A 23336-nucleotide genomic window follows, 5' to 3' on the forward strand; every position below is an offset into this window, starting at 1 on the left:
TAAATTTGCTATAAATTCTGTGTCTTATTATCCTGCTCCACAACCACCCGATGAAGGAGCATTGCTCCAAAAGCTAGTACTTCCAAATATGCCTGTTGGACTATAACCTGGTGTTGTGTGAGTTTTAACTTAATTCCATTGACCAGTAACCAAATGAGCAATAGCATTTTTTAAACTCACAATTGGCTCTCTGGCTAATTGATACTCTTTCTCTACCCCACTGTCTTCCTGTTAGCCATGTAATCTACTCATCAGGTCCTATCATCAGGAAACTTTCCCACCTGTTCTTACCCAATTCTGCCACCTTTTCCATTAGGAAATTCACTTTGCCAGGTTGCACTAAATTTCACACTTTGTGCATGACATAATTAAATGTGAAACAGACTTGATCACTTCCTTTTTTTGTGCTGATTACCTGTGATTAGAAATCTCTGAATTTATATTTGGAGCTATGAATTGTATGTGTAAGATAATGTCCTTTTCTCCTACTCTCAAGATGTGTTACTTCCTTCATGAATAGGTTTCCATCTAACAGTTTGGATACTGAGTGACAGAAGCTATCCAATAATGAGCTTCTGGGACAGCGGCTTTCTGCTACTGGTATTTGAGATTCCTTCTAAACATTAATCATTTTTTATTGGAACAACTTCCCCCCTTACTTCCCTCCTAGGCCCCAAGGGATCCTTCCATATCCGTCACAAATTCACCTGCACCTCCACTCACATCATTTACTGCATCCACTGCACCCGATGTGGCCTCCTCTATATTGGGGAGACAGGCCGCCATCCTGCGGAACGTTTCAGAGAACACCTCTGGGACACCTGGACCAACCAACCCAACCACCCCGTGGCTCAACACTTCAACTCCCCCTCCCACTCCACCAAGGACATGCAGGTCCTTGGACTCCTCCATCGCCAGACCATAGCAACACGACGGCTGGAGGAATAGCGCCTCATCTTCCACCTAGGAACCCTCCAACCACAAGGGATGAACTCAGATTTCTCCAGTTTCCTCATTTCCCCTCCCCCCACCTTGTCTCAGTCCCAACCCTCGAACTCAGCACCACCTTCCTAACCTGCAATCTTCTTCCTGACCTCTCCGCCCCCACCCCCACTCCTATCACCCTCACCTTAACGTCCTTCCACCTATCGCATTTCCAACGCCCCTCCCCCAAGTCCCTCCTCCCTACCTTTTACCTTAGCCTGCTTGGCACATTTTCCTCATTCCTGAAGAAGGGCTCATGCCCGAAACGTCGATTCTCCTGCTCCTTGGATGCTGCCTGACCTGCTGCGCTTTTCCAGCAACACATTTTCAGCTCTGATCTCCAGCATCTGCAGTCCTCACTTTCTCCTAGAAGAACCTAAAATCAAGTCAAGTTTAAATCTGTAACATAGAAATTTAAAGCAGCCCTAAGAAATGAGAACTTGCTCAACTATATCAACTGAAACTGTAACTTAGCCAGTGCTTCATTTTCCCTAGTCAAACTAACATATAGCAACAATTAAATCAAAAGCCCAGCCTGCATTGAGTTTAGTTTTTGGACTAATTAGCATTGGAGATCTTCTTATGGTGCAGTGTGATAGTCTCCCTAGCTGCTGCAGATGCGTGCAATAGTGTCTCTGAACAGGTTAATTAGAAAAATAAGTTAAATTTTAAAAAACATTGATTTGGTGATGTAACAGGTCCAATTAATACACTTAATGATGGCTTGCCATTGGAAGGGCAGGAAATCTGGTATGAAAGACAAAAATGTTAGGTATCCTGCAACACTTCCCAGGCGATGACTGGAAACATGAGGGGTTGGTGGTAGATGATGGAGCAGTTGTCTCAGCATCAGAAAATGGGGAGATTGAAGGAATGGTGAAGCCTTAAAGGCCCAAAATATTAATGGAAAAAATGAATCAGATTTGTTTTATGTGTTTCCCTGAGTTGTTTAATTACCAATGGAAATAATAAAATACCTACAGGTAGTTCTCTTGTAACACCATAGCTCGGTTGCCATGCAATCTCGCTTTATAAGAAAAATGGGGACAGAATTGTCTTTTAGCCTATATAGGCATAGGAAGTTCATGTTCTGCAAATATTGGGTTAAACGCAGCAATCGTGTTATCACCGATTTGTGTTGTAGAAACATGTGCTATAGGACAACCACCTGTACTTGAATCAGTCATGACTTGTGGTTGAGGAAGTAGTAACCTTCAAAGTTAGGTTGGGGTTTTAACTGATCAAAAAAAATTGACCTTTGTTTACATTGGTTCACTAGGCTTCCGCCTGTATGTCCAAATCTTGATTTGCCTAAATATTGGATCTGCTAGTCCTCCAGAAACTTATCACTTTCTGTTCATATGTATCCAGCTGCAATCTCATTTACATAGAAAGTGGCTTTAAGATGTTTTTTTGAAACAAATACGTTTAAGTGCTAATGTCCATTAATTAAACTTCTAGTTGTAGTCAGTGTTGAATTTAAGGGGCTAATTGGTCTCTATTCCTGAACGAGTGGACCTAAAGTTCATTCTGCAGTCTCATGAAACATATTTGTAGACATCTAATAGGCAGCCCGAGGCAACTTGTTGTCAAAGAAGAGGCTTTCTTGATGTCAACAGTATCCCATTGAAGTTAAAAGACTAAAGTATTTGGGACAGATGGTGATCAGGAAACAGAAGAGGGTGACAAACTGGAAGGGAGATAATATGGAAGGAAAGCAATGTTTCAGGAGGATAGTGGTGACTGTCATGGAGCATGGCAGTAGGCAGGAAGGAGGGTCATGGTTAGTGGTAACTGGGCTGTGCTGAGACCGAATTGTGTATGTATGTATGTGTTTAGGTGGGGGAGAGTGGTGCTAGGGAGAAAGAGGTGGCAGTATTGACATACCTTGTCAGTTTAACTGAGGGTTTCAATCAACTGTGAGGCCCTTTTATGACATATGCAAAATAGTCAATGCCTCAGTTAGGTGAGGGTTTTGGATGCCTTCTTTTTAATAATGCTGTGAATTGGACATTGTACAGTTGAGTGTCTGTGCCATGCTATTTATGTTATTTTCTTCATAATGCCATTACACCACCTGCAAGTCCCCTTCAAGCAACTCACCACCCTGACTTGGAAGTATATCACTGTTTCTTCTGTGTTGCTGGTTCAAATTTTGGATCTCCTGCCCTAACAGCATTGTAATTCCACCTACACCAAATAGACTACAGTGGTTCAAGAAGGCTGTTCACCACCACCTCTTCAAGGGCAATAAGGGATGGGCAGTATAGCCCACATCTCATGAATGAATTGAACAAAAGGGCAGTTTTAAAGGCAAATATTAGTTGATATGTCTTAGCTATTATGTAATATTTATACATAAAATATGAATGCTACATTGCAGAGAAATAGTGAGAATAAACCAGTGCATACAATTCTTAGTTCCAGAACCTCCAGTGGACTTGCAGTTTGTTGAACAGGATGAGTACTCAGTATACCTATTCTGGAAACCTCCAAGAGGTGGTTTCGATATTTTCGAGGTGAGTGAAGCATTAAGACAATTCTTAACCATGGTGCAATTTTCTATTGGAAGTACATTCACCCAATAAGAAAGATAATTACTGAATGCTTTGTTTTCATTGTTATGATTCAATGTAGAAACGTAATGCTGCTTTTCTCAGTTTACACCTTGGCTGTAGGAAGCAAATGAGGATCTATCAATGGAATGATGCCATAATTCAATATTTAATGAGGGAATCATTAATAGACGGGCCATCTAACAATGTGGGCTTACGTAAACTGGATTAAATTCCTTATCATTCAAAATTAATAAATGGACAATGTGTCCCTTCTGTGGTATTGGAGTTAGAATCATAGAATCCTTACAGTGTGGAAGCAGGCCATTGAGCTCATTGAGCCCACATCAACTCTTCGAAGAGCATCTCACCCAGACCCAACATTATTCCCTCCTCCCCCACCCGCCCCCAACCCTATCCCTGTAACCCTGCATTTCCCATGAGTAATCCACATATCCTGCACATCCCTGGACACTATGGGCAATTTAGCATGGCCACTCCACCCCAACCTGCCATCTTTAGACTGTGGGAGGAAACTGGAGCACCTGGAAGAAATCCATACAGAAACAGGGAGAATGTGCAAACCCAGAGCACTGCTCCTTCATCAGGTGGTTGTGGACTCCACAACCACCTGATGAAGAAACAGCGCTCAGGAAGCTAGTGCTTCCAAATAAACCTGTTGGACTATAACCTGGTGTTGTGTGATTTTAAACTTTGTACACCCCAGTCCAACATCGGCATCTCCAAACCAGTATAAATCATAACATTTATATATTATTTTCAAATCATATTCTGTTTGGTTTGTTTTGATTATTACTGTGATAGTTAAATCTACTTTAAACTAGCTATACCGTGATAACAATCAACCAATCAAACTTAATGGGCTTACTTTGTCTCACCACTATTACGGAATTTTAGATCACCTTACAGAGAGAGAATGCTTTTATGTTTTTTAGACCACTGGCCCTCTCTCAGATATTTACATGTCTTCTTGATTATATTAGGTGACTATTTGGGCTGTCACTGGCTCCCCAACACTGATCAGCAACAGATGATCTGGCTTCAATGTCCCTCTCAGATAGTAAACAGTGCACATCTAAACCCACAATGAGCATGAATAATGTGGCTACTTGCTCAATAAGTGAAAGATGAGGCAAGGCGGAAAGTGAGATTGTGACCATGACTCTCTAATCATGAAATATATATAGATTACAGATAATCCGTTATGGAAAAACCTCTTTTCTCCATATCCCACATAAACATAGTAATATTACAGTGATGAAAGAAAGAGAATGTCATGGCACAAAACCTCTAATTCTGATCAAGCTGATTTACAATAAGCTAATATTTTGTAAGGCCTGAAATATAAATACTTTTTGGGCACATTTTTCTTTTTAGATAGTTATGTTAGAGATCTAACTGTTTATAAAAAAAATGTTGGCTTGGCCCTCCTCAAAAAGCAAAAGCAAGTAAACCAATATTCTGAAAGCTTTCTGGAAAGTGTATCCGATCATTGTATCAACATTTTCAGAAATGATACGAATTCAGTGCATTGTTGCAACTACAGCACAACAGGTGGAGCAAAGTACTATTCTTTCAAATTGTAATATTGACTTTATTCACAGTTATCATACCACTTAACCGGAATTACTGAAAATGCACATAGAAAAACCCTACGTGGCAACAGTTTCAGGATCAAAGACCTCATTCCAGGAGTGGAATACGTATTTCAAATAAAAACAATTAAAGGGATGGATGATAGTGAAATAGTTGAGAAAAGGCTAAAAACAAGTAAGAATTTTGATTATTTTTCTCATCCTCTTTGTTGATCACAATGGAATTTATAAATAATATGGAAGGTCAGTTTCCATAGGGTTTCTTCTGTTTGACTGCTCTACTTTTGACTGATTGGTTGGTTGTCACATTTACTCAGGCACAGTGAAAAGTGTTGTTTTGCGTGCAATGCAGGCAGATCTTCCATCCAAAGTATATCATGGTAGCAGAATAGAGTGCAGAATACAGCATTACAGCTGCAGAGTAGGTGCAGAGAGAGATCAGAATTAACATTTGAGAGGTCAGTTCAAAAGTCTGATGACAGTAGGGAAGAAGCTGTTCTTGAAACTGCTCGTACGTGTATTCAAACTTTTATGTCTTCTGCCCGGAAGAGGTGGAAGAGAATATAAACAGGGTGGGAGGGATCTTTGTTTATTTCAATTGCTTTTCCAAAGCAGTGGTAAGTATAAGTAAAGTCAATGGATGGGAGGCTGATTTGCAGGATGGACTGGGCAGTGTTCATGACTTTCTGTAGTTTCTTGCAGTCTGGAGAAGAGTAGTTACCATTCCATACTATGATGCATCCAGATAGGAGGCTTTCTACATGCATCTATAATAATTGGTCAGAGTCCTTGTGGACATGGCAAATTTCCTTAGCGTTGTGCAGAAGTAGAGATGTTGTTGTGTTTTCTTGAGCGAAACCTAACGTAGGTAGACCAAGACCAATTGTTATTGATCATTACTTCCAGGAACTTGACAGTCTCGACAATCTCCACCTCAGCTCCATTGATGTAGATAGGGGCTTGTCCGCCATTCCACTTCCTGAAGTCAATGACCAGTTCCTTCATTTTGCTGACTTTGTTGGAGGGAATGTTATCTTTACACTAAACACTCAATTTCTTTCCTATGTTCTATCTTGTCATTGTTCTAGATCTGACCTACAATGATGGTTTCAGTGGAAGGGCTGCAGACACCCTAGTTTTTTAAGGTTTTCCTCATAAGGTTCAAATAGCAATTGGGAGAAATGGCAGAGAAATTTGTAGAAATTAAGATTTCCAAAGCTGTGTGTAACTAATTAATCACAGTTTTAAGTGGAGACATTGTTATATATGAATGATGACAAAAACAACTTGCAGTAATATAAAGCACTTTGTTGACATAGTGAAGAGTCCAAATGAGTTTTACAGTTGGTATCAATCAAAATTTAACATCATGCTGGATGATGATGGTTAGCTTTATTGGGCATATGAAAGGAAGAAAGAAAGGCAGTGAGGTTCAGGGAGGGTGAGCTCAGGAACTTGATATTTAAAGATAAGCCACCAGTGGAAACATGATTAAAATCAGGGATGATGAAGAGTTCAGAATTAGAGACATGTATATATCTGGGAGTGTTCAGGGCTGTGGGAATCAAGGGTTTAATAAAAAGGAACAAAGTGGTCATAAGGAGTATCAGATCAGCTATGATCTTGTTGAATGGTGGAGCAGACATGAAGGGTGAAATGGACTACTCATGTTCCTATTTCTTGTGGTCTTATGAAGAAAGATGCAGAAATAGGAAGTAAAAGGGATTTTAAAACAAGGATGATACTTTTTTAATTAACATGCAACCAGGTGTCAGCAAGGACAACAGTAATAAAAAAAACTGAAAATATTAGAAACACTCAAGAGGGCTGTCCGCATCCATGGAGGTAAAGACAGAGTTAATATTTCATGTCTGTGACCTTTTGTCAAATTGTCTGTCTCGATAGTTTCCCCTTCCTTGCCTGCTCCCTCAGGATGAGTCTGACAGTAAATAATTACTGCTAGATCTATTAGCTTGTTTTTCTCATTATTCCCTACTCATGCTCACCACAACAGACAGTTTCAATAGTCCAATCTGCACTTCCTTTAATCTGAAATTAAATCTTGGTGTGTTAGGGATACGAGATATATCAGGCCACCTGATGAACAGTCAATCCTTTTACCATTACCCTCCCGCCCATTGAGCTTTCAGTTTCAGTATATGTCAATCACTTCAGCATATGGATAATATCAGCTCTGTAGAACATGTTTCTAAAATCTACTGATTTTTAAATCTGATTTCCAAGATAACATTTTTACAAGAATGAGTAATCTAGGACCAATTTCGCAGCTAGGTGCATTCAATGAGACCAATTAAGCAAACCAATCAGATGAACTCCTTGATAATCCTTGCTGATTTTGAGAGAAGTTGACTGTTGAAAATTTTGTTTTACAGAAAGCAGAATATAGCATTTGTGGATTTATTTAGCTTTTGGCAATTAATATATCTCTGCGCAGTAAAGCACTCTGTTTCATCAATTTAACACATAAAATAACCTGTGTCTTTTTTAATAATAGTGGGTTTGGAAAAGTGATACTGTTTTGAAATTCAATCTGTTAATGTAGCTAATGAGCTGAAGAAATACTAATGACTATAGCACCTTGTGAGTACGTATTAATCAACAACTTTGCCTGTCTGAAGTAAGCAGCTAGCTGAAGGCAATTTTGTGGTTGGTTAACTGTCTACTGCAGCCACCTGAACTGGGAAGGTGGCAGTGTTTTGAAGGAATGACATGGATCCATGGGTGAAACAGAACAGCAATTTTGAGCAGCAGCAAAGAAATTAAATACAAAAACACTTTCAAGCTGATTAATCACAATTGACAGCATTAAAAATAAGTGCTAAATTGACTTTCAGTATTTTTTTTACTGCTAATTTTCTGTTGCCCCAGTTTGATGGTCAAGATCAGAAATCAACAATGATAACCTGAACTGAGATGCAAATAATATTATATCAGTCTGGCTTGTATTAAATCATCATTCCTGCCATCTGTTTCCCATGACTGGAACACTGATCACCTGAATTCAGATCTGCCAAACATCTTCTAGGGCAACAAAAATCTCGACATAATTACTGAAATTAGCAATATAACAATTTTATCACTGACCTGTCAAAGTTCTGACCAGTAAAAATTAAATCTTGTTCCCTTGATTTGAACCCCAACTATTTTTCATATATTTTAATAGTTCTGGCTCATTGTTCATTGGTATGGTAAGGCTACTTTAACTCCTGTCTGGATTTCAGATTAACACAGTCATAGAAAATTATGAATTGTAGGTGAAATATACCATTAGGAAGCTGCTCATCATTCCAGTGAAAACAGGAAATTTCCCTTTTACCTTAGAAAATCTGCTCGTATCACCAGCTCAGAATTTCATGGCAGGCACAGCCTTGGTGCAATTATTGGGATTACAGAGTCAATTTTTTTCAGAGTCTTCCTCCACAGCTGCCTCAGAAAGTCATAGTCATAGAGATGTACAGCATAGAAATAGACCCTTCGGTCCAACTAGTCCATGTTGATCAGATATCCAAAGTTAATCTACTCCCATTTGCCAGCACGTGGCATATATCCCGCTAAACCCTTCCTTATAAAACACATTCAGGTGCCTTTTAAATGTTGTAATTGTATCAGCTTCCACCACTTCCTCTGGCAGCTCATTCCATATAAGCAGCACCCTCTGTGTGAAAAGATTGCCCCTTAGGTCCCTTTTAAATCTTTTCCCTCTCAACCTAAACCTATGCCCTCTAGCTCTGGACTCTCCCAACCCAGGGAAAAGACCTTGTCTATTTATCCTATCCATGCCCCTCATGATTTTATAAGGTCAGCTCTCAGCCTCCAATGTTCTGGAGTAAACAGCCCCAGCCTATTCGGTTCTCTCCCCATAGCTCAAATCCTCCAATCCTGGCAACATCTTTGTAAATCTTTTCTGAATCCTTTCAAGTTTACAACATCCTTATATGAAACATTACTGAAATTTGAGTTGCTTGGGAGATAATATTTTGCACATATCTGTAATTAAAGAATTTTAAATTTCAAATATATTTCAACAACATAGTAGTGCAAGCTCGTGTGTGTGTGTACTTAAAATTGCCCATGGGCCAAAGCTGGTCAATAGGACTAGATTAATTTAAGGATACCTGGTCAGCATGGACGAGTTGGACCAAAGGGACCCAGTTTTTACTGAAGAATTGCTGCTATGCTCCATTTAGTTCTTCTTTTGTGCTAGTCAAATTGCAGTAAGTTTTCCAAGTAACCATAACTGTTATCAAAACAAGGTATTAATAAGGATAGTGAAGAAAGTGTTTGGTATGCATGCCTTTATTGGTCAGTACATTGTGTATAGGGGTTGAGTGGTCACATTGACACTATACAGTTCATTGGTTAGGTGACTTTTGGAATACTGTGTGTAATTCTGATCTCCATGCTATAGGAAGGATGTTGTAAAACTTGAAAGTGTTCAGAACAAATTTACAAGAATGTTGCCAGGTTGGAAGGTTTGAGATACAGGGAAAGGCTGAATAGGTTGGGGCTATTTTCCCTGCAGCATCAGAGGCTGAGGAGTAACCTTATAGAGGTTTATAAAATCATGTGGGGCATGGATAGGGTAAATAACCAAGGTCTTTCCCCTGGCGTGGGGGAATCCAAAACCAGAGGGCATAGGTTCAAGGTGAGAGGGGAAAGATTTAAAAGGGAACTAAGGTGCAAATGTTTCACGCAGAGGGTAGTGTGTGTATAGAATAAGCTGCCAGAGGAATTAGTGGAGGCTGGTACATTACAGCACTTAAAAAGCATCTGGATGGGCATATGAATAGGAAGGCATAAGAGGGATATAGGTAAAATGCTGGCAAATGGGGCTAGATTTATCTAGAATATCTGGTATGCATGGACAAGTTGGACTAAGGGGCTGTTTCTGTGTTGCTTATCTCTGTAACCCTATGCCTCTAAATAATATGAGTTTAATATGAACATTGAAATACATTTGTTTACTGTGGCCCAGTTACTCTTCTGTCTAATCTACTTTCACCTGAAGACTATACTCAGTCTTGACTTTCTAGTCATAACTCCACTAGGTTCATAACAACATTTTCATTACAGCACATAGTTGCTGCAGAAATAAATATATTCAATGAAATATTGATTAAACATTATTATATAATTTGTTTTATTTCAAGAACCTGAAAGGCCTCAACAGCTAGAAGTTTCAAATATTTTACCAACAGCATTTACTTTATACTGGAGAGCACCTATTGGACATGTTGATTATTATAAAGTGATTCTCATTCCTGACCAAGGCTTGGTCAATGTCACAGACCTGGGGGATGACAATTTCAAGGTATGATCTTCATGATATTATTGGCACTGCCAAGTCTAAAGAGTTCTCATGACATTAATTCTGTACTCAGGGTCGGAATTAGAATTGGTCCGAACACAGTTTATTGCATTGTATTTCTATTTTGTTGCTTCTGATAAAACTGGTAACATCATTCCAGAGCATTCCCTGAGAAACAGTCATCTACTAGAAATTCATGAATAGTGTAATACAGGCAATGTGGTGACATTGAGCACAATAGCATTAGCTGTGCACCTGCCTGGCAGGGCGCTTAAATATTTCATTATGTGGCTCATATTCCTATCTGATCGACAGAGTAAAGTTGAATTAGTCTGACAAAGGTGTTAGGTAAATGCAATAATGATATTGTGCATTTTATCTTTCACTGCGTTCATACTTGGAGCTGCACAGATAAAGGTATTTTTCTAAAAATAAACTTTTATATTCTGTAATTTGTGATAATGTCCATTTTTAGTTATTTAAGTATCGAACTGAAACAAGAGTTACTATGTGCAGGTAGTAGTTTCAAAGAAAATGAAAATTGACTAACTTCTTGGATGCATCTTGTGGCTAAAGAATGTATCCAAAATATGTGAAGTATTTTTTGCTCAGCCAGAACTTCATATCAAATAATAACATTTATTTTGTCTTTTTACTCTGTTAGGCTGATGTTACTGATGCTACCCCCGGTATGCAATACACCGCCACAGTTTCCTCAATTTCTTCATCATTTAGCAAATCTGTCAGCAGATCATTCATAACACGTGAAACAAGTAAGTAGACTTGCTATGCTCAATAAACTGTACGCAATGCTACATGGTTCAGTTGGCTTTAAATCAACTAACAAAGCATTTTTGACAAGAATTAAGAATAAGCATTGATGGGATCTTTGCAGACAATATTTTATTGAGTTATGGGCATGCAAGTGATCATAAAATCTTGACAAGAATGATTTTACGATCAATTGTCACTCGTTTGCTGTTTGTTAAAGTTATATTATGCTTCAGTAAATGATATCAAACATAACCTCTCTCTTCTACTCTTTGTTTTGGATTTTGGAATATAATTACAATAAAATATATACTTAAACCACCTGCACAAAAAAAATGGAAAACAGTTCTTGACTAAAAATTTTACTAGATGGCCTCCAAATGTAAAATTTATAATTTATGACACTTGATTTTTTAAAAAAAATGAAATGTGAATTGTTTTTCCTGATCATAGGAAGAAGACAATACCTGAGTAGGCAGAGGACTGAGTAAATAAATTCTGAAATTTTTGTTTTATTGATTACTGAGTATTGTTAATAAGCTAGGTAATGTGTCAGTAAATGTTGCAATTGATTGTGTTTTATCACATATTAAGTAAGTTAATTTTATTAGCATTTTTCATTGTGGATGTATGTTAATGTATATTTGGATAAAATATATCAAACTGAAGTATAATTTTTTTTACGAGATAGCTGTATATATAGTAGCCACATGTTACAGTTCGCTTGGAGTCTAATTGGCTGTGACAATGTGTTCTTTTGCATGTTATACTCTGGAGCTGTCAAAAGTAAAGATTCCAATGTTACTTCCATTACAATCCTTCCCACTCTTGCTGTGTTTTATTTCTGTGGTGTTTGAAGGATTTGACACTCAATAACCTTTGACAATATTATCAACACATTTTTTTGGCTACCGTTTGGGTGGGATGAGAACCCGGAATGTTTGGCTCAAAGACAAAGATGCTATCCACAGTACCTCAGGATTCCTGTAATCTTTTGTGTAGAAAATAATATACAATAATATCTAATAACTAGATTTAATTTCCTTTACAAGAAATAATAATCTAGATCTTGATTTTTGAGGACTGAATGAGTCTGCTGCCTATTTTACTAGGTAAGAGGCTCTTAACATTTCCAGGCTTTGGCCTCACTGAAATTCAGAGTACCAAGCAATGGAAAACAAGTGAGTGCTGCTGCCAGGATTGTGATTATGGAAGGTGGGAATATTGAGATAACAATGACCCAGATGACAATACACATCTGGGTAGGCAAATAATTTAACACTTATCTATGGAAGGCCCTTCTCATCACCATGGAACTAAACTGTACAAGCTTCCACCAAGTGGAAAGTGGAGTCTGATGTACAAGATAATGTCACTAAATGGCTTATTGTTGGAAACTGCATAGGACACCAGTCAATTTGATGGTGTCATATAGTCTTAGGAGGAGAATAAAGCAGTCGAGTTGAAGATTCTGATTCTTGCATGTGTGATCATTTCACAAATTTAGAGATGAAAGGCATGCCATCTGCTTAGAAAGACAATGGATCTGGCCTCTGGAATACACACTGAACCATTCTTCAACAGTAATTGAGAGAGGCAAGAGTGGAGATTGCTGCGGCCTTGACTAAGATCTTTGTTCCCTCACTAGCCACTGGAGAGGTCCTGGAGGACTGGCGAGTAGCTAACATTGTTCTTCTGTTTAATAAGGGAAATAGAGATAATTCAGGACACTATAGACCCATGAATCTCACATAGGTGGTTCAGAAGGTGTTGGAGAGAATTCTTAGGGTTAGGATTTATGCTCATTTGGAAAAGCATGACCTAATTACAGACAGTCTGCATGCCTTCTGTGCAGGGCAGATCCTGTATTACTAACTTGATTGAATTTTTCGAGGAGGTGACAAAGATGATCGATGAGGGTAGAGCAGTGGATGTTGTCAACATGGATTTTAGTAAGGCTTTCGATTAGGTCCCTCATAGTAGGCTTATCCAGAAGATTAAGATCCATGGTGACTTGGCCATGTGGATTCAGAATTGGCTTGCCCGCAAAAGGTAGAGAGTAGTGGTGGAAGGGTGTTTTCTGACTGGAAGTCCTTGACTAGTGGTATTCTGCAGGGATCCATACTGGGACCTCTGCTGTTTGTGATATATTTGGATGAAATGTAGATGTGTGGATTAGTAAGTTTGCAAATAATAAAAAAAGAAAACAATTACTGATTAGGAATGATCAGCCATGATCATATTGAATGGCGGTACAGGCTCGAAGGGCTGAATGGCCTACTCCTGCACCTATTGTCTATTGTCTATTGTCTATAATGCAAAGATTGTGGAGTTGTGGATCGTGTAGAAGGCTGTCAAAGGATACAGTGAAATATAGATCAGTTGCTGATATGGATTGAGAAATGGCAGATGGAGTTTTAATCCAGGCGTGTGTGAGGTGCTGCACCTTAGGAAATCAAATGTTAAGGAAAATATGCAGTTATGACAAGACCCTGAACTGCATTGATGTACAGAGGGATCTTAAGGTTTAAGTCCATAGCTCCCTGAAAGTGGCCACGCAAGTTGATAGGGTGTTAAAGAAGGCATATGGCATGCTTGTTTTTACTGGTCGGGGAACTGAGATCAAATGTCAGGATGTCACATTGCAACTTTATAAGACTTTGGTTGGGCCACACTTAAGAGTACTGCATTCAGTTCTGGTAGACACATTACAGGAAGGATGTGGAGACTTTGGAGAGGCTGCAGGAGAGGTTTACGAGGATGCTACCTGGATTAGAGGGCATGAACTATAATGGGAGGCTGTAAAAACTCAGGTTGCTTTCCCTGGAGCAGCGGAGGCTTAGAGAAGATTTGTTAGAAGTCTATAAAATTATGAGATGCATTGATAGCGTTGACAGACAAATCTTTTATTCCCAGAGTTGAAATGTCTAATATTAGGGGATATGCATTTAAGGTGAGGGAGGAAATTTCAGAGGCCAGTTTTTTTTTAACACAGAGAGTGGTAAGAGTCTGGAATGTATTGCCACAGATGGTGTTGGAGGCAGATACGATAGTGGCATTTAAGGGATTTTTAGGTAAGCAAATGAATATGCAAGGAATGGAGAGATATGGACCATGGTCGGGCAGGAGGGATTAGTTTAATTTAGTGTCATGTTCGGCACATCCCTGTGGGCCGAGGAGGCTGTTCCTTTGCTGTACTGTTCTATGTCTTATTTTCTGTGACTTGGAAAACAGCCTACAGTAGAGAAGCAACTTTGGAAAACAAAGATTCACCAAGGAATCGATATCTACAGATTCGCCTATTGCTGTGGATACAGTCAATAATTAATAAGCTGTGGCCTTAGATTTAAAACTCTAATAGCTCAAAGAGTCTTGGAACTGTTTAACTATGTAACATTTGCCTTTCATTATTTGTACCAGACAATCTCCTTTTAAATTTATTATTTGTGTTTGTGTTTGATGGGTATCATGAAACTTTTAAAATTATTTTTCTCAGGGTTAATTGGTCATGAAATTCCTCTTTCTGTCACTGGAAAAAATCTTGGTAATTGAATCCGTCATTTTCTAATGAACTTATCATAATTGAAGTATGTTAGCTGTGTACTAAAATATTTATGTGATTGACTGAGAGAGGAATTAGAAAAAGAGGAGCCAATTCCAGCACCTCAGTTGGTCATTGCAAGTAAAATATTGAATAATCAGAAAAAACTCACAAATCCCAAGAGCGAATTTTAGGAGTTTTCTTAACGTTCTGCCTATGTCACATATTCTGTATGAAAATGTTCTGTTTAGACTGAAGCTGACCAGATATAGTCAAACTATTATTTTCTGAAAGTTTAATGGAGGGGGTCCAAGGCCTACATTAGTTTCATGCAGTATTGTTCCAAACTTGCTTCAATAACTCTCTGTAGTGCACCATTCATTGTACTCTCCTGCTCACTTCAGGCAGAAGTACTGGCCACTTCTGGGGACCTCCCTGATTTCCTGGCTCTGGAGTGCAGAAAGTAGGGAAATTCCAGCAATGCATCAAATTAAGTGGACAGTTCACAGCTGCCCTGCACATATCCTGCCAATTTCCCCAAACACATTTGGCAGAGGTACATTGGCATCTCGCTTTTCCGACGGGAGCCTGGAAGTCACCCTAGTGGACTCGGGCTGTGTACAGTCCCTGCCCAGGCAGTGTCTCTTGAGTGGTTGGTGACTGATGGAGGCTGGAGGAGCAAGCAGCAAGCTAAAGTCACCACGTAAACATTCTGCCTTTCATGTTTGGCATTGTCACCATTTGATTTCCATGTGGCAGCTGGGAGAATGGGAAACTACATATTAGCGAAGTGAGAATAGGTAAAAATGAAGATGTAAATGCATGCTTGTTGCCACGAGTGAGAATCTCTTCTGGCTGTTCAACATCTGGTTGGAAAATGAGACGTGTTTGCTCTCGATACTGGGAAGCTCCACGTTAGCTGTGTCATAGGGTTCTCCCATTGTTATGTGGCTGGGAAATTTCCGCCCAATATATACATCTGTTTGTTATAAAGGAAAGAAAGTATTTCTATTTTCTGTCATTGTGTCTTAGGACTTGTCAAACCACAGCTCCTATTGGAGGAACAACACCTTATCTTCTGCCTCGGCACCCTATAGCCTAGATGACTCAACGTTGAGTTCTCCAATTTCAAGTAACCTCCCTCCCCATCCCCTGACTCCCTTACCAGCCCCATCCCCTTCCTTCCACTGCTCCCTGCCACCAACCTGATTCATTCCTCCCATTGACAAACCAAGTCGTACCCTCTACCTGTCTTCACCTATCCCCACTTCACCATCCTGCTCCTGTCTCCCCTATTATCTGCAGCTCTCCCCACATCCACCCCCAGTCCTGAAGAAGGGTTACACTCAAAACGGCGACTTCTGCACCTCTTGATGCTGCCTGGCTTGTTGTGTTCTTCTAGCCTCCTGCCTGTCTACTTTGGATTCCAGCATCTGCAGTTGCTTTGTCTCTAATATGATGTTTTGGCAGACAGTGTATTCCAAATGTGAGATTTCACAGGCATGATAGATACACAATCTGTATTAGCATTTTTACCCCTATTAGTACTCAAATCCTTTTCATAATATATTATAAACTTATTGAATGTGAGTTTTAATTTTTAAATGTATTTCAATGCAGATCCAGCCTCTCCAGATGGTCTTACAGTGGGCCCCATTGGTGCTACAGCTATAATGTTGGCATGGAGCTTACCTTCTCGTCCAAATGGAAGAATTTTATCCTATAGAGTAGAGTACAAAGAGGTTTGTCCTGCGCAGCAAGCCAACTTTATCCAAGTTTCAACAAATGCAGATACTCCTGAATTTCTTCTTAATAACCTGAAACCAGGGACAGCTTATAAGATTCGGGTAAGTCGATTTTTCCTGCTGCACATCATAAAGAAAACTATTTTTGAGTTATTGCTCACATTGCTATCTGACTTGCACTCTACCTGCACCATATTTTCAGCATTGTCATTGGCTATGAATGTCATCACTGAATTTTTATTCTGAGATAATTAAAGGCCACAATAGCAGTAACATTAGCCAATCAGCTGAGCACTATTGCAGTGATAGGGCATTGTTTGCCAAAGCAAGCCAGTATACCACTTTCCCAATGGAAAACTCCAGCAGTTTGACTTGTGTTCTGACCAGGTGTACGAATTGCAATAGTTTGGTTTGTTTTTGGATTGATTCTAATGAACCCTCAATTTTTTTCACGCGTGAGAGGAAGGATGGATCAGCACCCCTTTAGTTAATACATTGGTTGACTGCAACAGCTTTTAAAAAATAATTTTGCACATAGATGTATTATTCTTCAAGCACACATAATGAGCCAATGATAAACTTTTCTTCCATGAAAGGAAGAAGAATTTCATTGCTTACTAATCCTAAGCAAAGGAATAAAACACAATATCAAATACACACAAACACAACAATAGGTTTTGAAAGGGGAAGAACATCTAGTATGAAAAGGAAGATCAAGAATATGCAATTTAAAAAGTCCTTACAGTCCTTGAGATGTTAGGCATAACTTGAGACCACAACTGTTTAACTGACGGTTTCTATCCTTTGCAGGAGCAACATTATTTAATATCTTTGAGTTTGTGGTGAATAGATGTTTCTTCACTTTGTTTCATCACAAGTCATATTTTTCAAGATGTGAAAAGAAACTGGGAGAGAGAGAGATAGATGGAGAGACTAAGCACTCCACTTCTGCTGTTACATATTATTACTTTTTCTCTGCTCTCTGCCCCAAATGCTGTTACCTGAAATATAATTCTTTTGTGTATTCTCATGTCTAGCTTCATTGTATTTCCCAAGTTTCATAATCTGCAGGTGACTTTTTTAAAAATTCACTTACTGGATATGGGTGCCATTGGCCAGGCCCGCATTTATTGCCCATCTCCAGTTGCCCAGAGGGCAGTTAAAAGTCAACAGTAAGGCCAGACCAGGTAAGGATGGTAATTTCCTTCCCTGAGGGACATTAGTGAACCAGGTTAGTTTACCCAAAAATTGACATTGGATTTATGGTCATCATTAATTCCAGATTTTAAAAAATTACATTCAAATTCCATGGCAGGATTTGAACTGGGTCCCCAGAACATTATCTGGTTCTCTGTGTTAACAGTTCCGTGATAATACCTCTAGGCCATTGCCTCCAAAAACTAACTGCAATAACTTCCATTGCAATATGTAAAACTTCCATATCTATCAAAATGATTTGGTGGTGCCAGTGTTGGACTGGGGTGGACTGGGTTGATGAACCACCCAATGAAGAGGCACCACCTTGAAAGCTAGTGCTTCCAAATAAATCTGTTGGACTATAACCTGGTGTTGTGTGATTTTTAACTGTATCAAACATGAGATAAACATCTGATTTTTAGTGATTTTGACAACAGGTTAATTTTAGTTCAGACTGGGTCTCATTTATTCATGTTTTCATGAACTTGGCTCAACCATGTCAAGTAACTATCTTGCTGTCATCCCAACCAATATATAAAAATAGGCACAAATGTTGGAGTGAAGAATATGAGGAAAAATATGTGAGAGCAATATATCCTGAACAGCCAATTTACATGTGTTCCTGAAAATCATGCCTGCAGGTTCCTTACCATGCCATAATGCTTGTTATTTGTTCTTTGTCCCTTTTATTGCATTGTTGGTCAAAAAAGACATTGCCTTGGCAGCAATTTGGAGTGGCCTACTACACATACCTGTGTATGTGTCAAATCTATCAAAAGTTAAAAAGCATACATTCTGTTCCTTTTTGGAGCTCCATAAGCTGAAAATGAAATACAGCTTAATGGGCATTTTAAAAGTTATCGTGTCAGTGTTTGTCTGAGCACACTTAATTTGATAATCTTATGCAGAACAGCATATTTCTTTCTCATCTGTTAACTGCATCTCCAGCAGCACTGTTACTGGGGTAGTTCAAACTGGGGTATTTAGGGACAAGCACTAAATGATAGCCATGCTAGCTCCGCCAATATCACCTGATAAAAGTTTTGAAGTATCAGTGCACAGTTGCACACTATTGACTTTTCAGCAGCCTTCACTCAACTTGCTTCAGCACTTCTCATGGGCTCCACATTCTGAAAGGAGGACCCTTCACTACATTGCATAACACTGGCTCCTAGAATGTTCATGAATTGTTTAGTGACTCTGCTCCTGCCATATTTTTGTGAAAGTTAGTGAAGACAGTTTTAAGGTTTACTAGAAGATGTACTGTACTGATTATAATGAGGTCAGCCAGGTGGACTTCATAGAAAATGAGTTCGCTGACTGGGGTGGTTAGTTTGGTCCAATCAGGGACCCTGGCTGACAGACATAAACAGGAGTGTCAGAGGTTCTGTTCACTAGGAGAGCTGGCTCTGAGAGAGCTGGATCAGTGCAAGGGCTTTTCACATGTAAATAAAGGGCGACTTGGTGAGAGATATCAGCTGCTGTGGAGGTATTTCAATGGTAATGAGAGAAAAGCATGCTCCTGAAGAAATTTGCTTGCAACAGTTGTCTTTAAGTTGTGGAATCATGCTGTTGGCATTGCTTAGTATTACCTGGCTTTGAAGAAAAAATGTCCCAATCCAAACTGTTAGAATTACTCACTGAATCTGAACACTATTAATTATGTTGTAGAATGTGGAGCTGACTTATTTCTGTATATTGTGCTCCTTTATTGAAATTTTCTTCAAATATTAATTCATGTGGCCATTTATCTTAACTATTTAGTTCTTTATAGATTACAAATAAATCAATTCACCAAGTTATATCTTCTATTGAAACTGTACAGATTAAAACTTGTTTTATTTACATTATTAGATTGCAGCTGAAAACAATGCTGGCATTGGAGCTTTTAGTACTTTTCGGAAAGTTGTAACTGCAGAAAGTGGTAAGTTCAGTAATGTTAGCATTTTTGCATCCATTCTACATTACTTCAACTTATTGGTATTTAAAGTGTCACTGATCAATGCATTGTTTAAGAGTAGAACTAAGAAGGTACCATATTTCAATATTTTGCTGATCTTGTCATAGAGTCATAATCTTAGAGTTATACTACATGGAAACAGACCTTTCAGTCCAACTAGTCCATGCCGAACATAATCCCAAACTAAACTAGTCCCACCTACCTGCTCCTGGCCCATATCCCTCCAAACCTTTCCTATTCATGTACCTATCCAAAGGTCTTTTAAACACAATTGTAGCCACATCCATCAATTCCTCAAGCAGTTAATTCCACATGCGAACCAGCCTCTGTGTAAAAATATTGCCCTTCATGTCTTTTTTAAATCTCTATCCTTTCATTTCAAAATTTTCTTGAAAAATATTCAGGCTCATAAAATTCTACAGCCCAGAGCAGAACATTTTGACTCCCAAAAGTAATTGGATTAGCTTCACTCCCCTGCTCTTTTATCATTGCCTCATTTTTCTTTTCCTTTTTAAGGAAGTTACTATTAAATCTACTTCCACTATCCTTTCAGACAGGCTTTCCTAATTATGACAAGTTGCTATGTAAAAAAAAATCTCAATTCATATTTTCACTTCTGATTCTTTTTCCTTTAGCCTAATCTGTCAATCTCTGTGTCACAAATTCCATCTTTCCTAATAGAAGGGGCATCAAGTTAAGGTGATCTCCAAACATCCAGTGACAGTGATGTAAGCAACCAGCCAAACACATTCAAAGTTTCTCACAGATAGCAAATCAAGATATCATTGAGAGTTTTCTTCAATTTTAATCTCACTTTTCAAATTAGAAGTAAAATGATTATGATTACATTAAGAAAGAATCTAAAATGGCACAAATTTAAAAATGTGTTATTTTCAAAGTATATGTCTTTTAAAAAAAAACTAATAGAGAAATTTGATATTATCTAAGGACAAAATTAGCTTTTTAGAGCCAGCAAGGATAACATTTATGAACTCAGTATACTTTGCACTTGATTCAACAAGGTCCCTTTCTCAATGTTTTTCAAAAGTGGTCTCACAACATAAAAGTGAAAGTTCTCATCAATTCACTAATTGCTCAGGGATTGTGTGCTTAGGAGGGAACTCAACAGCAAATTCTGTAGAGTAAGGTAGAATCACTGACAACAGTTTTTGGATGTTCACATTATCCAGTACTAATGACAGAAATTCCTCTTACTTTCATAGTGGTAATGATGGCGAATTCTGGCTATTTCACCATCATTATCACCACAAAGCGTGGGTTGCAAATTGCTGTAAATTTTGATCTTCTTAAAAATAACTTCAAGCAAGTAGGACACTAGGTTATTTATGATGTTCAATAAGTGTATTGGAATTATGAGATTAAGTTATTCATGAAATAGGAGATATTCACAAGTTGGAGACAATAAAAAAGGTTTGCAAATTTCAAAGGGGATTATTTGTGTATTGTCAGATTGATTCATTCACAGATAACCTGCATGAGTCAGAGCTGAGCAGATTGGAATACATAACTCTTACTGCATGGAGTTAGGGAGAGGAGATATTTCTGAACAAAAGCAAACATCTTGGTTGCAATTCCCCAGAGTTAATTCTTTTTAGAGAACAGTCAGGGGAAAAAAAATCTAACTTATTGTCTCTATGAAAATGAAGAAAGTCAATATATGCTGAAAGATTTTTTAATAAATTGATGACACAGAGGTTTTTTTTTAACATGACCCACAGGAAGTGTGTGAACTTTTAGATCGAGGCATGAACTCATACAACCTATTAAAGAAAATTTCTCGCTGACTAGTTTCAGTGATTGCTAGGCTGTTAAGTGAGTTTAGTCCAGTAACACGAGTGGAGTGCTGCATTTGTTGTTTTCTATTTTCTATGGAACAGTATAACTCAACCATTATTGCAGGCAAGCCATTGTTTATAAATGTCACTCCCCAATGTCGATAAAAGGAGAAGGACAGAGGCTGGAAGGGTGTCCAGCTACAAAAGAACCTGTCACATCCAAAAATAAAGGTTGGTATTAGGAAGTGATCAACCTGCATCGTGGATGTCCTATATAATATTAGAAAAGCCAGAAGAAATGAATAGGTTGTATTTCATTAGAAACTCTCTTAGTTTGCCTTATTTCAAATCATCTATGCTAAAACTTACATGAAATTTCTGATTCGGAGATGCCGGTGTTGGACTGGGGTGTACAAAGTTAAAAATCACACAACACCAGGTTATAGTCCAACAGGTTTAATTGGAAGCACACTGGCTTTCGGAGCGACACTCCTTCACAATCACCTGATGAAGGGGCGTCGCTCCGGAAGCTAGTGTGCTTCCAATTAAACCTGTTGGACTATAACCTGGTGTTGTGTGATTTTTAACTATGAAATTTCTGAGCCATTTACTTGGGAGAATAATCAGGGTGGGTCTATACAACCTTGCTGAATGTTTTTAATCTACTAGGCAGTTGCAACCAAAACTGAAAATCCCCATCTTTATGTTGGCAAGAAGTTCCATAGTCATCACATTCGCTTAAAGTTTGCTGGATGTCATCCTGTTTTATGTTGCTCATGCTCAGTCTTTGCTTGCCAATGCTGTGGACTGGTATCTCATGTTAAAATAGTAGCAGAATAAATCAGCAGGATTGCATAACATATTCTACGTGTGGAGGGAACAGTTTTCAGATCATTCGCTCTCTATATTCAAACACTTGTTTCCTAGCTCCAGGTCCAGTTTCAGCTCTTACGGCAACAGTAGTCAACCATACAACAGCTAACGTGACATGGTTTTTACCTAAACGACCCAATGGGAAAATTACATATTTCAGTATAATTATAAAGTCCGTAAGAAGTGGACGTATATCAAAGAATATATCAGTGAATGCTGATACCCTTTTCCCAAATACATTACCACAGTGTGAGGTAGGTGAAAAGCATTTGAAGGTATGTACTATATTTAAACTCTTTATGGCTATAATACTGCAATTATTTTAAAAATATATGATATTGTATCCAAAGATCATTGTCGGCAGCATGAAAAGATTAAACACATTTAGGTTTTTTCATGATATATTAAATCATAATTTAAATCTGCCAATTACTTTTAAAAATCTTGTGTCTGTAATATACTGTTATGAAATATTATAATCACAAATGGTATTTAGTTGCAAACATATATCAACATTTACTTGATTAATACAGATCAGTAAATAATCCCCAAAATTGACCTGTCCTTCCCATATAACTTGAAAAATGAATAATATAGAAAAAAAAGGCCAAGCTATTTCAACCGTCTGATTCTGTACTATTTAGTATTCTCCTCACTCTGTCTAACCTCTGCCTTCTATCAGATCCCTCAAGTGAATCTGTCCCTATCTATTTTGCTGCATGGTGGTCTACATGAACTGTAATTACATAACTTTGACCTTCACATGAGATAATTTGACCAGAAAATTGCTGCAATCATTCTTTTCAGAGCTTCTTGCCTCTAATCTTTCCTATCTGTTGTTAGAGTACAGCATTGACATGAGGTTTACCGATAGTCTGCTGCCATCTGCAGTTCCATAGCTCTGCCTTTCTGCATGGTGCTTTCTTTGGGGCACACGTTGTTCCAATATTCAGAGGAAACTACAGCATC

General features: G+C 38.4%; 1 protein-coding gene across 1 annotated transcript in view; it reads left to right on the top strand.

Moving 5' to 3' along the window:
* The window catches only part of ptprq (protein tyrosine phosphatase receptor type Q), a 180569-nt gene that overhangs the window by 17660 nt on the left and 139573 nt on the right, over positions 1–23336 (top strand). The window contains exons 8-14 of the mRNA XM_072551604.1: positions 3406–3503; positions 5165–5330; positions 10327–10487; positions 11149–11257; positions 16417–16643; positions 19593–19662; positions 22422–22642. Of these exons, the coding sequence (XP_072407705.1) occupies positions 3406–3503; positions 5165–5330; positions 10327–10487; positions 11149–11257; positions 16417–16643; positions 19593–19662; positions 22422–22642 (1052 nt within the window). The remainder of the gene's footprint in view (positions 1–3405; positions 3504–5164; positions 5331–10326; positions 10488–11148; positions 11258–16416; positions 16644–19592; positions 19663–22421; positions 22643–23336) is intronic.

This window comes from Chiloscyllium punctatum, chromosome 32 (genome assembly GCF_047496795.1).
Source record: "Chiloscyllium punctatum isolate Juve2018m chromosome 32, sChiPun1.3, whole genome shotgun sequence".
Lineage (NCBI taxonomy): Eukaryota > Metazoa > Chordata > Chondrichthyes > Orectolobiformes > Hemiscylliidae > Chiloscyllium > Chiloscyllium punctatum.